Source organism: Dryas octopetala, chromosome 3 (assembly GCF_963921425.1).
Source record: "Dryas octopetala chromosome 3, drDryOcto1.1, whole genome shotgun sequence".
NCBI lineage: Eukaryota > Viridiplantae > Streptophyta > Magnoliopsida > Rosales > Rosaceae > Dryas > Dryas octopetala.
In genome coordinates, this window is record NC_141368.1 from 17635256 (window position 1) to 17648207 (window position 12952).

The window sequence follows — 12952 nt, forward strand, 5'->3', positions numbered from 1 at the left end:
CTAAATTATAATTTGCTCACAGATGTAATATGTACAAGTCCTATTCAATACCCATAATATTTTATTATATTTAGTTATTTACTAAGGGTAAAATGGGATGTTTCAGACAAAAATTTTAAAGAGTGGTCAAGATAGTAGCTTAGGATGGTAAAAAATAGCACCACTCAAAAACAAATTTGGAAGAAGCTTGTATCAAGCTACTTGCAAATTGCAATAGATGCAGAGGGAATCAACTGCCTAAGCACTCTCTGCATACACTCAGTCCCTCTCCCCACTTGTAAAGCCTCTCTCTTTTCTCAGTTGACTAATAACTCGACTGTCCAACAAAACACAGTCATCATCAATATATTGATACACAAAAATGGTCGCTGAGAGCAGCAAATTAGCAATATAAATAAATATAATCAAATGGCCGGAAACTGCTTGCCCGCGGCGGAGCTAACTTCCAGCGGCCGCCCAGTCCTCCTCCCAGCCGAGATCGAATGCTCCCTCCTCGCCACCGTTGACCTCGAATGCGAAGACCTCCCCAACTTCCCCCCCAACCTCAAATCGGGCCTCCTCATCCTCACCACTCACCGTCTCTTATGGCTCTCCGACTCCACCACCACCGCCACCGCCTCTTCCATCCCCCTCGCCGCAATCACCCACATCTTCGCCGCCAAGAAGTCCCTCAAGTCCATCTTCGCCTCGCCCCGAATCCGGTTCCAGCTCTCGGTCTCGCCCGAGGGGCGGGTTTCGGACTCGGGCTCGGGGTCGAGGTCCGTGGTGGTCACAGTCGTGGTGAGGGGGAAGGGGGGCGATTTGGACGCGTTTTTGACCAAGTTTTGGGAGAATTGGCGGGGGAGAGCGTGGGAGATTGGGAGTCAGGGCGGGTCTGACGTGGCTTCGGTTTCCGGGTCGAGTTCCGGGTTGTATTCGAGGGAAGGGACGGTGAGGATGGTCGGGGTGTCGGGGATACTGAGGAAGGAGCAGGAGATGTGGGAGAGTACTGATAAGAGCTTGCAGGATGCTTTTCAGGACTTGAATGCTCTCATGGTAATGCTCTCTGTTTGGTTACCAAGATAATTCTAGAATTCCAGGAATTTAAATTTTTTATTTTTTTTGGACTAAATGGGAACAATTCTGATAGGAAAGGAATAATGATATGGTGAATGTGCCTTTTTCTGTATGTGTGCTTGTCTAGTATTTGATTTTGGGAGAAGTACATTGCATTGCTGTGTTGGGTTGATAAGAATATGTGGTGAGGGAATTTTACTGAGAATTTTCGGTCTTAGAATTTTCCTAATTGGGTGTTGTGATCATATGGTTTGTTTACTTGCTGTAAAAATTGTCGAATGAAAAGCTGAAGGCTGCAATATGCGGCTTAGTTGGTGAAGATTGGATTTCTTTATCAATTTAAATTTCACGGTTTTTCTGGTTTTACTTTTTGATTTTGAAGGATGCAGGAAGGAAAGTAATTGTAATTGAGTCCTAAAAGTATGCTTGTATTGAGAAATTCTCTTATAAGCATGAGAAATGTGAGCATACATGAGCATGAGAAGGGTGAGCCATTGGATTGCAAAACACCTATTTCATTTACATTAACATCTTGTAATCCAGTGGCTCAAATTTCTTCTGCTCATGTATGCTCACCTTTCTCATGCTTGCAAGAGAATTCCTCTGCTTGTATTCTAATTTTATTTCTTTCAGCAGTTTAGGTATCTTGGATTGAATAAGTTGTATATATATATATATGTGTGTATATTCAGTGCTGATGTTGTTAATTCAATGTTGTTTACTCTGTTCTTGAATGGTTTTAAGTTGTAGAGTAATATTAAATTTACAGAGTAAGGCTAAAGAGATGGTGATGCTAGCAGAGAAAATGAGGCAGAAACTATTGTCTGGCTCAACTTCACAGCCCGGTGCAGCAAATGATGAGGAATTGGGTTCGAAACAAGAGATGCAAGATTGGCTGCTTAGTGTTGGTATTGTATCACCTGTTACCAAAGAGTCGGCTGGTGCTCTGTATCACCAACAACTGTCCCGTCAGGTTCACTTCTTTCCATTTTCTGCATTAATGAAACCTTTTCTTAATTTTTCTTCTTTATCATAAGAGTGTGAACTGTAAAATGTGTTTGTTTGGAAGGCCGATTGAGCGCAGGCATACTATGAATGTGAGAAAATTGTCCTGCTGGTGTTTTGTAGCTAACTTTAGCATATATTTGTCAGATTCTGTCACTTGAATATCAGTCTGTGTCATTGAAGAGAAAGTTAACATCATCCTTGGACCCTTGATGTTGTTCGTGGGTTGGACAAATATAAAAATAAATATTTCATTTTACTTTTCATTCTAACATTTTAATTTTGAACTTCAAGAGCATTGAATATTCCTTGTCAAATAAGAAACATAATGTAAATGACATTTTCTATTTTCTTGACCGGGCAATGTGAAAATATGCTAGGAATTTTTTTTATTTACTTTTCAATTCTGATTTGATCTTGTTAAACTGTACAGTCTTTACTGTGTTAGCTTGTTTAAGATATCTGTTATTAAATATTTGTTCTTATTGGATGTTCATATTATTGATTATTGATTTAAGTTGGTAAACTTCGTGGTATTGATTTATGTCATTAGGATGAAAAATGCCTCATGTTAATTACTGTTATTTTAAAATATTTTCCTTCCTACAAAATAAAACTAATTTGCTCTTCTTTTTGATAAATAGTTGACAGATTTTGTCAGGCTTCCACTTGAGAGGGCTGGAGGAATGATGAATCTTATAGATATCTACTGTCTCTTCAATCGTGCTCGAGGCACAGGTCTTGTTTGATGATATCTGACATTGCTTGTTTTTCTTACTAGCATGATTATGTTAAGTTTCGGTTTCTCGTCAGCACTTGTAAAGGGTGAAACATGGTTTTGTATCTCTCTATATGCAGAATTGATCTCACCAGAGGATTTGCTACAAGCATGTTATCTTTGGGAGAAGTTTGATGTGTATGTGGGACAGCCTTCAATGTATTTATTTGAAAGCATGGACACATCTTAGGATAATAATGCAAAGTATTAATGCTAATCTACATTACTTATAAAAAATATTAATAAATACCACCCTACATCAATATAATTGTTCCATGAGCTCCTGTTATTTCTATATTATAAACTTGTTCTATGTTTGCAGCCCAGTAATGCTTCGGAAGTTTGATAGTGGAGTCATGGTCGTCCAGACTAAGTCCCATAGTGATGAAGAGGTAATCTTATGTTCTTATAAGATGTTTTTTGTAAATCTACATGTTTGCATATGTGCCCTTATAGTATGTGTGTTCTGCATCCATTCTCTTCGAAAGAAAAATCTCAAGACAAGACATTTATTTCCTATGGGGCAAGGCACAAGCTTACTAACTTTAAGTTCTAATAAGTCCCATAGTGATGAAGAGGTAATCTTATGTTCTAATAAGTTTTTTTTTGTAAATCTACATGTTTGCATTTGTGCCCCCATAGTATGTGTGTTCTGCATCCATTCTCTTCGAAAGAAAAATCTCAAGACAAGACATTTATTTCCTATGGGGCAAGGCACAAGCTTACTAACTTTGTATCCTTATAATGGGTAAATAATTTACATGAAAAAGGTAACTGGCTTGTAAGTTTGTGGAACATACATTAATCACATCAATAGAAATTAGCAGGAAAATTGAAAATATGAACTTGCTTCACATACTACTTGAAAATAGGGCTGCAATTGAGTCGACCTTGTGATTGACTTGATTAATCCTTAACAAGCTTGAGCTCAACCTTGAAGATCAGTACCCAAGTTCACTTGGTTAAATTAATGCAAGCTCAAACTTGGCTTGGTTAGTCTAGAGAAGATCAAGCTTTTTGAGGTTAATTATATTTTTTTGTTAATTTCAAAGAGATTTTTTTTTTTAATTTTTTTTTTTATAAATATTTGCATACTTGGAATTGGAATGAGAATGAATCATCAAAATGAGACATTCCCAAGGTGGTTACTAGCTTTTCTAGAATTGAATGAGAATAACACTAATTCCCAAGATATTTAGAAACTCTCAGGAATTAGAATCAGAGCCAGTTTGAGTACTAAAATGCCCTTGTATAAAACAATTTATATTTTTCTCAACCTCTTTTGTTTTTGTCAGGTTCTCTATTACTGACTGATAATTATCATATTTCACATGAGAAACTTTTTTTATTAATAATAAAGCTACCATAATACCTTGCATTTTGTTAATAGTTTTTTAATAACTTGCAAAACATAATGCCAAAAATTTATACAAAATATATTAATACAAAAATGCTTTTGTAATAAAAATAAAAATTACTTATAATATTCTTTTACACCCATAAAATTTACTGGTGTTATTGAAATAGTGGGGTTATTAAGAACCTAATGCAATTTTTTTACAAGATATTGATAAAAATACTGACTAGTGTTTTTCTTATCCAATACTAAAGGGTACTTTGGTTTATAAGAGAATGAATGGTGCAATTATGGTATTATAGGCAGAAAAAATGTTCATTTCATGTGGGTATGATTTTTATTCCCAAGTCCCTCAGACGTAATTTGATCCCTTGACAGAATAATCTTCTTGATTTTATGTTGGGCCTTATGGATCCCAAGTTTCTCTTGATTACTTTTTGCAATACACACTAGAATTGGGAGGAATGTGAACGATTCCCAAATTTTTCATGCCCATTACAAGTAAGTAAACATTGCGATAAATGATGTATTAAGATGACCATAACACCAATTCTACCTAAATAAACTGTGCTTATGTTACCGAGGGTTTAGTCAAGTTGGTCAGGCCCCTGGATTGCTCCCACGTGGTCTGAGGTTTGATTCCTCAAAGATACCTAGAGTTTTCTGCCTCCCAAAGATTGTAGGGTTCGGCGGGGGGCCTAGTTTCGAATCCTGGTTTTCCTGGGGGATTTCTGGGTGTCAAAAAAAAAAAAAAAAAACCGTGTTTATATTGAGTTTAGAACGTATGCTTGCTATCCATTTGATTTATTCAATGTAAAACATGAGGATGATTTCTTTTTCGTTAATCCAAACTATGTTGCACTGAAAGCTTTGCCCCTTGGAGAAATTTTTGAAGGAAAGTAAACTAATCTGTTTAAGCCATTTGATGAATACGCATCTTTTTTATTTATTTATTTTTTGTTTCATAAGCAGGAAAACACATTTGGATATGCAAGATGATACAATTTATGCTTTGTTTTCCATCTTTGATTATGACATCACTTGTTACTCTACGTCAGAGGCCATTTCAAGTTACATGAAACAATAACTCACTACATTTGTCAAGTGTAGGTTTTTGCTAGAATCAAGACCCTTGTAACAAAACCCGATGCTCTTCGAACTGGGATTAGTGCCAGTGATGCTGCAATCACATTAGGTATTGCGCCAGGCATGGCCAAGGAGCATCTTCTTACTGCTGAAAGCAAAGGTACACTGTTGCACAACCTTTGACAATATTTGTATTGTTTTCTCTATAAAAGTAGATGTTTCCCATTAAAGAGTATTTCTAATATCGTTATGCTTTAGATTAATCTTTGATATTGTTGGCAGGTTTGCTGTGCAGAGATATAAGCCCTGATGGGTTTCGCTTTTACATTAACCTGTTTCCTGAAATCGATCCAAATGAAGTTTACTTGTAAGTAAAAAAATCTTTTTTGATCTTGGCAGCTTGATTTTAATTATGTGATGTTATTGTCTACAGTCCACATTGCTCGTGCTGGAACTTGTTTTTCAAATCTTATCTACCATGTCTCATCAGTGATTCATTTTAAAATCCAAGCATCTTTGAATAGTCATTATCATTAGACCAACCACTACAGCAATACTTATTTGGTAGTGGAGCCAATGGTAATAAGTGTTAGACCACCACAGGACCCCAAAAGTTTAAGCTGTTAGAGCATATAGTGTATATCAAGCTAGTACCCTCCGTGACGTGTAGCCCCATCCTGCACGTAAAGAGTCAGAGAAGTGCAAATAGAAAGAGAAACACATAGGTGCAGCCCCATCCTACACCTTGCAAATCATCAAAGAATTGGGGAATGGGGATTGGAGGTTTTAATCCTATCTTGCAATCAATTCTCTGATACCGTATTTGACAATCACTAGACCTCAAAAGCTTAGCTGCCTGGGAATGGGCCAACCATATATATCAAGCTAACAATAAGACACTTAAAAGGGGATAGCTTTAAGAATATAATATATTCTGGCTATAATATTAAGTATATTCATTGTGGAAGTAGATATGCTTACAGTTTTTTTTAAACTCTTGTTTGTGTGGGTTGATTTTACTAGTTAAAGATTTGCCTAAAACTTGATAGTGGTTAATTTTTTCTGTAATCTCCCATTAAATTGATTATTTTTGCCTAGTAATAAATAGTCATATTTTGTATGTGTCCTGGTTTGTCTGCCTTATTATCCTTACCATGTCGGTTGGTCTTTTGTTCACTCAATTCATTATTTATATTTATTAACTGGTCATTAAAATGATTTTTAAATTCTCACTATTTTCAGCAGTGGTTCTTTTGACAATTTGAACTGAAATCTCACTCTCTTTTGCTGGGTCATTGTATTTTTCTCTAACAATGTGTATATACTATACTTGTGTAACTCACTCACAGATATAGTACAGGGTAGGAACTACCAGATTAAACAGTGACTGATGACTGATGACTGTGACTGGATAAATGATGCTTGGCTATAGATATTTAAGGGTTTTGGGCCTTTGGTGTATAGTCGGAAAACCTTGGATTGAATTTATGTTTACATTGTTTACTTGAGTAAGGTGACAATTAAACTAGCATCGACTGTAAAACATATAGTCAACATTTCAGGTGGCCAGCCAGAACTACTTGTTTTTAACTAACTAGGAATTATGGGGATAGCCTAGACATTGGATATAAGAAATAGCATCACAGAAATGATGAAATGGCGAATGCTATGAAATTAGGACAACACACACAACACATGTATAATTGTGTTCTCATGTGCATGCATGCATGTAATGATATTGTTCAATATGAGTGGACAAATACTAATTAGTTCACGAAAATGATGGACTCAAAGTCAAGTCTAGAAAAAGAATGCATCCTATTCCTTTTTTGTATCTGCATGACTTGCTCTAATTTTCATAGATTTGGCCATCCCAAACCTTGAATTTTATACCCTGAAGCCCAACTCATTTATTGTAGGCAACCTAAAAATTAGGGCTGCCCTACATCAGTACATCACATTTATGTTTTTCTGTTCTACCAAATATTAATGAAGATGATAATAGAATTCCAATTTCATTTTTATTTATATATACTAGTGCATCACACACATGCGATGCATGTGCATTGTGATGATAGTTACCATATTGTGATGGAACTTACAAAAGGGAGAGGAAAAGTAGGGTGTGGGAAGAGATAGTGGTCGGGTTAGAAGATTACCATACTATCCTTACCTTTTAAATATATTATTAATTCTCTTTTAAGTGATAAAGGTTATATTTGGTATTACATATATTTTTGTTGGCAAAATGAGTTTTCTTTATTATAGTATAGATTGCAGATGCGAAACTTCTTTTGGTGTTCTGTTAGTTTATAATTATTATCTTGTTTTATGGACAGAGTGAAAGATTATGGAGTCTATAATACATGGTTAAGGGTGGCATCTGCTTCTGGATGAGAGATGATTTTCTCACTAATCCCTTTATCCTTCTCGTGTGGCTAAAATCAGAAGCAATTAAGACCGACACAAAGTGATGAATGCTGAGAATTTGCAGGCGAGTTTATATCTAGTCATCGTTTAACTCCCATGAAAATCTTCAAATTTTCTATTTTGGGGTGATTGCACAGACTTGAAGTTCCAGAACCATGCAACAAACACATACATGACTCCAATGTGACATAGGGTTATATGCACAAGTGCACTTCTTCAGAGCCACTGATACTTTCTTGTCTTTGCCTTCTACAAGCAGAAATACATCAATTTTGTAATTGACAGAAAAGTGGCAAAGAATTGGATGGGGTTGAGGCTTTTTTTATTATATATATTTTTAAGATATTCTTAACCTTACCCCCATGCTTGTTGGAAGGTGGCAAATAATTGAGCCATTTATAGATGTGCATTTAGTCATGATGCCATTATCTAGTTCATGTTTTTCCCCATGATGTATGAATAAAGAAGCTCCAGGGTATGTCCTAAGAGATGGAAATAATTTTTTACTTTCAAAAATTTCCCAACCAAAAAAATTCTGAATGTATTGAGATTAAGTTATATATGAAGGATTATAAGCAAACAAGGAGTTCTATTTTTTATTTTTATTTTTTAACTATTGCGTGTTTTGATAAAAGGGAGAATAGATTATGCAAAACGAATGCTACATGTATCATTTTTTCTTTGCCACTAAATATATTTCATTCATTAAAAATAGCAACAAGTACAGCCAAATAGGGTACAAGAAATGGTGAAAAACCAAGAACAGACTAAAAGAAACAGTAAAACAACCCCAACTACAAACTAACTACTTTATCAAAATATTAAAGAAACAAACACATCACAAACTAATCCATTGGCAGACCATAAGCTACCAAAAGTCCCTGCAATGAAGATGGGGGTAGAAGTAGAAGTGTATAACTACCCATTCTTGTGGACATATCTTCATTTAATGAAAACTGTGTAACTATTTAATTACCATAAATATAATTTTCATTTGATCTAACAAACTACATTTATGTGAGCAATAATATAGATGATGAAATCAATACCAGCCATTTTGTTAGCAAAATCGATATAAATTTGTTATTTTGAGTCAGTCTTTTCTTTTTGATGAGCACACTCCACGCTAGAAGACTGGAAGCCAGTTCACCACTAAGAAACTTCGTTGCATTAATAGTAGCTCCCAGTTAGAGCTCTAAATATTTTCGAATAAATTAATTGTTGCTAATTAAGCCTCGCACTAATTTCATTTCATCTTTGGGGTCTAGAAGTGAGCTGTGATCTCTATTCCGACCACTCTAAACTGCTGAGCTGACCACCTTATTTTAAAATTCTAATTTTACCTTTAAAACAAAAAATTTTAATTTTGTTCGTCTGATCATTCGACAGTTATCTATTAAAATATTTGTGATTATTCGACAATTATCTGCTGAACATTGGTAGATGATTTAGTACATAACTACCAAATAAATCTGAGTGATTTCATCATATTTTTATAATAAAAGGTAAAATAAATGAAAAATTAGATAAAATATATTAGGGTCGTGAACTAATCTCCACTTATCATCTGAAACCTTTGAGGGTCCCAAAGGGGCCGCAACTTACAGATTGAAGGAAAGAGGATAAGGGCCCATTCTCGCCTTTTCTTCATTTGAATGAGTGAATGATATTTCGCTCAAGTTTGCGTTGATCTAAATTAGCTGGTGAAGAAAGTTTCTGAGTCCAAAAATTTGCAATCCAAGCGAAGAAGCTGAATCGAAGCTGCTCAGCATAATCTCTCTCTAATCTGTGTTCCTTCTTCTTCTTCAACTCCGGCCTCTGTTTAATTTGTTGTTTCACATGCATGTAACTATGTAAGTAGTGTCTTGCTTCTAGTTAACCACTTCATTTTGTTCTTGTTTTAGTGTTCTCTATTTTTGTGGAGAATTTTTGGTCCAAGTAAGCTTTTGCATGTTTTATGGATATGGATTTGCTGCAGGTTATGAATATGGCGTATTCTTCTTCTGCTATCCCCCACCCTCAAGAAAAGTATGATGTGTTTCTTAGTTTCAGAGGTGTGGACACCCGCGATTATTTTACCAGCCATCTGCATAAAGCTTTGCGTGACAAGAAAGTCGAAACCTACATAGACTACAGACTTGAGAGAGGAGATGAAATTTCACCTACCCTAATGAAAGCAATCGAGCAATCAAAGCTTTCGGTGATCATTTTCTCAAAAAAGTTTGCTTCTTCCACATGGTGCTTAAATGAACTTGCCCATATACTCCAATGCAAGGAAAGATACGGACAGTTTGTTATACCTGTTTTTTGTGGCATCGATCCATCGAATGTAAGGAAGCAGGAGGGGAGTTATGCAGCTGCATTTGCTCAACTTGAACAACGTTTCAAGGACTGCAAGGACATGGTTCGCAAGTGGAAGGATGCTTTAACAAAAGCAGCCAATCTATCTGGGTTTGATTCTGAGAAAATTAGGTAACTCTATTCATTTCTACTTGTGATCCTTTGATTCAGAGAACATTACTGACGGCATGTATCTATACTTACTAACTATGATTTGCCCTTCTTCATATATGACAGGCCTGAGTCCAAATTAGTTGAGACAGTCGTCAAAGATATTTTGATGAAATTGAATAGTGAATCGTCGTGTGATTTAACGGGTCTGGTTGGAATTGAAAAACACATTGAGAAAATTGAATCGTTATTGTGCATTGGCTCTGGCTCTGGCTCATCAGATGTTTGCACTGTAGTTATTTGGGGCATGGGTGGTATTGGCAAGACCACCCTTGCTGCTGCTGTATATCACAAACACTCTTCTGAATTTGATGCTTGCTATTTTTTAGCAAATGTTAGGGAAAATTCAGAGAAGTGTGGACTAATTGCTTTGCGAAATGAACTTTTCTGTGTGTTACTAAAGGATGAAAATATAAATATCACCACTCCCTTTATAGGATCACCTTCGGTTAAAAATAGGCTTCGAGGTACAAAGGCCCTCATTGTTCTTGATGATGTGAACACTTCATGTCAATTGGAATATTTAGCTGATCTAGCTAAACAACTGTTTGGCCCTAGAAGTAGAACAATTATAACAACAAGAAATAAGGGCCTACTTAAGAAAATAGTTGATGATGATAAGATGTATGAGGTTAAGGGATTAAATTTTGATGAAGCTCTTCAGCTCTTTCATATGAATGCTTTCAGAAACAACTCTACTACAGAAGATTATATAGAGTTGTCAAGAATGGTGGTAAATTATGCTAATGGCATTCCATTAGCTCTTAAAGTTTTGGGTAAATCATTTGGTAAGTGCAACAACAAAGAAGAATGGAAAAGTAAACTGAATAAATTGGAAAAAGTTCCCAACTCAGAAATTCAAGAACTCTTGAGAATAAGTTACCAAGGATTAGATGAAGACGAGAAGATAATATTTCTTCATATTGCGTGTTTATATAAAGGGGAGCATATAGATTATGCAAAAAGCATGTTAGATTTATGTGGTTTCTTTGCGGGTGCAGGAATTAGAACTCTTCTTGACATGTCTCTTATATCAATAACATATAACCAGCTATGGATGCATGATTTGGTACAACAAATGGGTCGGGAAATTGTTGGTGAACAAGATAAACAAGAGCCGGGAGAGCGCAATATAATTTGGACTCCTGAAGATGCCTATCATGTAATGAAAAATAATACAGTAAGAGCTAGCCAAATGCCTTGCCTTTCTTAAATAATTGGTCGAATTTTGTATGGAAAAAACACTCACGGAAGAACATATTTATGTTCAATAAACAAGTTAGATGTGTCTATAAATGTAGTATTTTAGTATTATTTTTTTTGGTATATTATATGGTCATTTATATATATACTTTGCTCTTGATTGTCAGGGAAGTAAAAAAGTTGAAGCAATAGTCCTAGACGCCTCAAAGATTGAAGAGCTATACTTGGATTCTGAAGTCTTCAAAAAGATGTATAGTCTAAGATTGCTAAAATTGTATAACTTTGGTGGTGGCTCTAGAGTGTACGTCCCTGATCAAGGTCTTCAGTGTCTTCCTGATGCCCTTAGATATCTCCATTGGGATGAATGCCCATTGAAATCATTGCCGTCAAAATTTTCTCCGTGCAATCTTGTTGAGCTTCATATGCCCGGTAGCCAAGTTGAGAAACTTTGGAATAAATGTCAGGTATGATTAATTTTGTTCTTTGTTACATTATGTGTAGTGTGGAGAGTTATTGTTATTAAGTTATTCGATCTTAATTACCATTTTTCTTTAATTTGTTACAGAATATTAGGAACTTAAAAAAGATCGATCTTAGTTTTTCTGGGCAGCTGACTGAAGTTCCAGATTTATCTCGGTGTCAAAATATGGAGTCTATAAGTCTTACATATTGCACGAGTTTGGTTGAAATTCCTTCATATTTTGAAAAACTTGACAAGCTTAAGAATCTGGATGTGGGAGGTTGCTGGAATCTTAAACATCTTCCGGAGTTACCAACCAATATTGAATGGTTAGATGCATGTGGAACTGCAATAGAGGAATTGCCTTCATGATCAGTTTGGTCTTGTGAAGAACTTCGGTATTTGCAGATTGATGAGTGTCGTTACCATAAGAATCTTCCAAGCAGCAGTACTCTTAAGTTGAATAAACTCCTAGAGGTTCGTCTAAATTACTGCTCATCTCCTGGCAAGGTTTCAGAGCTTCCCAGGAATACAACAACTTTAGAAATGTGGGGGACAACAATAGAAGTAGTGCTCTCATCAATATGCGAGTCTCTCTCTGGTCTTGTTGGTATTGATCTGAGTGATTACAAAAGGCTTGTTGATATCGGTTATACAAAGCCCGTAAAGTTTTAGAAGGACATTTTTTAACACAGCAAATATTAAATGGGCTAATGATACGATTGGATGTTTAAAATGGCGTTATGGATTACTTTACTATAAGAAAGTAGTACTCGTTCAAAGAGACTTGCAAGCTTTCTAGAAACATTTTCCGGACGCCAATCCATTTTTAATGATTTTCAAAGTTATTTAAGATTTATCAGAAAAATAGGAGGACACGTGGCTTAATGGGAGCCGTAGACTGACGCCTCAAGAGTCGATCTGCTGTCTTCTTATCCGTACGTCTTTCTCTCAAAAGACGGACACAAACTAATCTCTTCCTACTGCCCAGTAATTAAGTCCAAGCTATTTAGTTTTGAAATCTACACTCAATAAGTCAATATTTCCCCAGGGACTGAAGTTTACA

At 35.7% G+C, this 12952-nt stretch overlaps 2 protein-coding genes across 2 annotated transcripts; both read left to right on the plus strand.

Moving 5' to 3' along the window:
* The first annotated feature begins 209 nt into the window (after positions 1-209).
* LOC147291477 (EAP30/Vps36 family protein) lies at positions 210-8200 on the plus strand. The gene is made up of 8 exons (XM_086236366.1): positions 210-1035; positions 1826-2029; positions 2706-2799; positions 2920-2977; positions 3162-3231; positions 5307-5442; positions 5565-5649; positions 7622-8200. Exons 1-8 carry the CDS (start codon positions 409-411, stop codon positions 7677-7679), a joined length of 1332 nt encoding a protein of 443 aa, XP_086092492.1. The 5' UTR covers positions 210-408; the 3' UTR covers positions 7680-8200.
* Positions 8201-9379: 1179 nt separating this feature from the next.
* LOC147291478 (disease resistance protein RPV1-like) lies at positions 9380-12932 on the plus strand. Its single transcript, XM_086236365.1, has 5 exons — positions 9380-9565; positions 9691-10184; positions 10290-11403; positions 11594-11890; positions 11992-12932. The coding sequence occupies exons 2-5, from the start codon at positions 9694-9696 to the stop codon at positions 12256-12258; spliced, it is 2169 nt and encodes a 722-aa protein (XP_086092491.1). The 5' UTR covers positions 9380-9565; positions 9691-9693; the 3' UTR covers positions 12259-12932.
* The last annotated feature ends 20 nt before the right edge of the window (positions 12933-12952 follow it).

Excerpts from the sequence above, each read along its gene's own strand:
- LOC147291478 (XM_086236365.1), top strand. The coding sequence starts at position 9,694 with ATGAATATGGCGTATTCTTCTTCTGCTATCCCCCACCCTCAAGAAAAG. Across the intron at positions 10,185-10,289 it reads TTTGATTCTGAGAAAATTAG|GCCTGAGTCCAAATTAGTTG; the intron begins GTAACTCTATTC and ends CATATATGACAG. Across the intron at positions 11,404-11,593 it reads ATGTAATGAAAAATAATACA|GGAAGTAAAAAAGTTGAAGC; the intron begins GTAAGAGCTAGC and ends CTTGATTGTCAG.
- LOC147291477 (XM_086236366.1), top strand. The coding sequence starts at position 409 with ATGGCCGGAAACTGCTTGCCCGCGGCGGAGCTAACTTCCAGCGGCCGC. Across the intron at positions 1,036-1,825 it reads AGGACTTGAATGCTCTCATG|AGTAAGGCTAAAGAGATGGT; the intron begins GTAATGCTCTCT and ends TTAAATTTACAG. Across the intron at positions 5,443-5,564 it reads TCTTACTGCTGAAAGCAAAG|GTTTGCTGTGCAGAGATATA; the intron begins GTACACTGTTGC and ends TATTGTTGGCAG.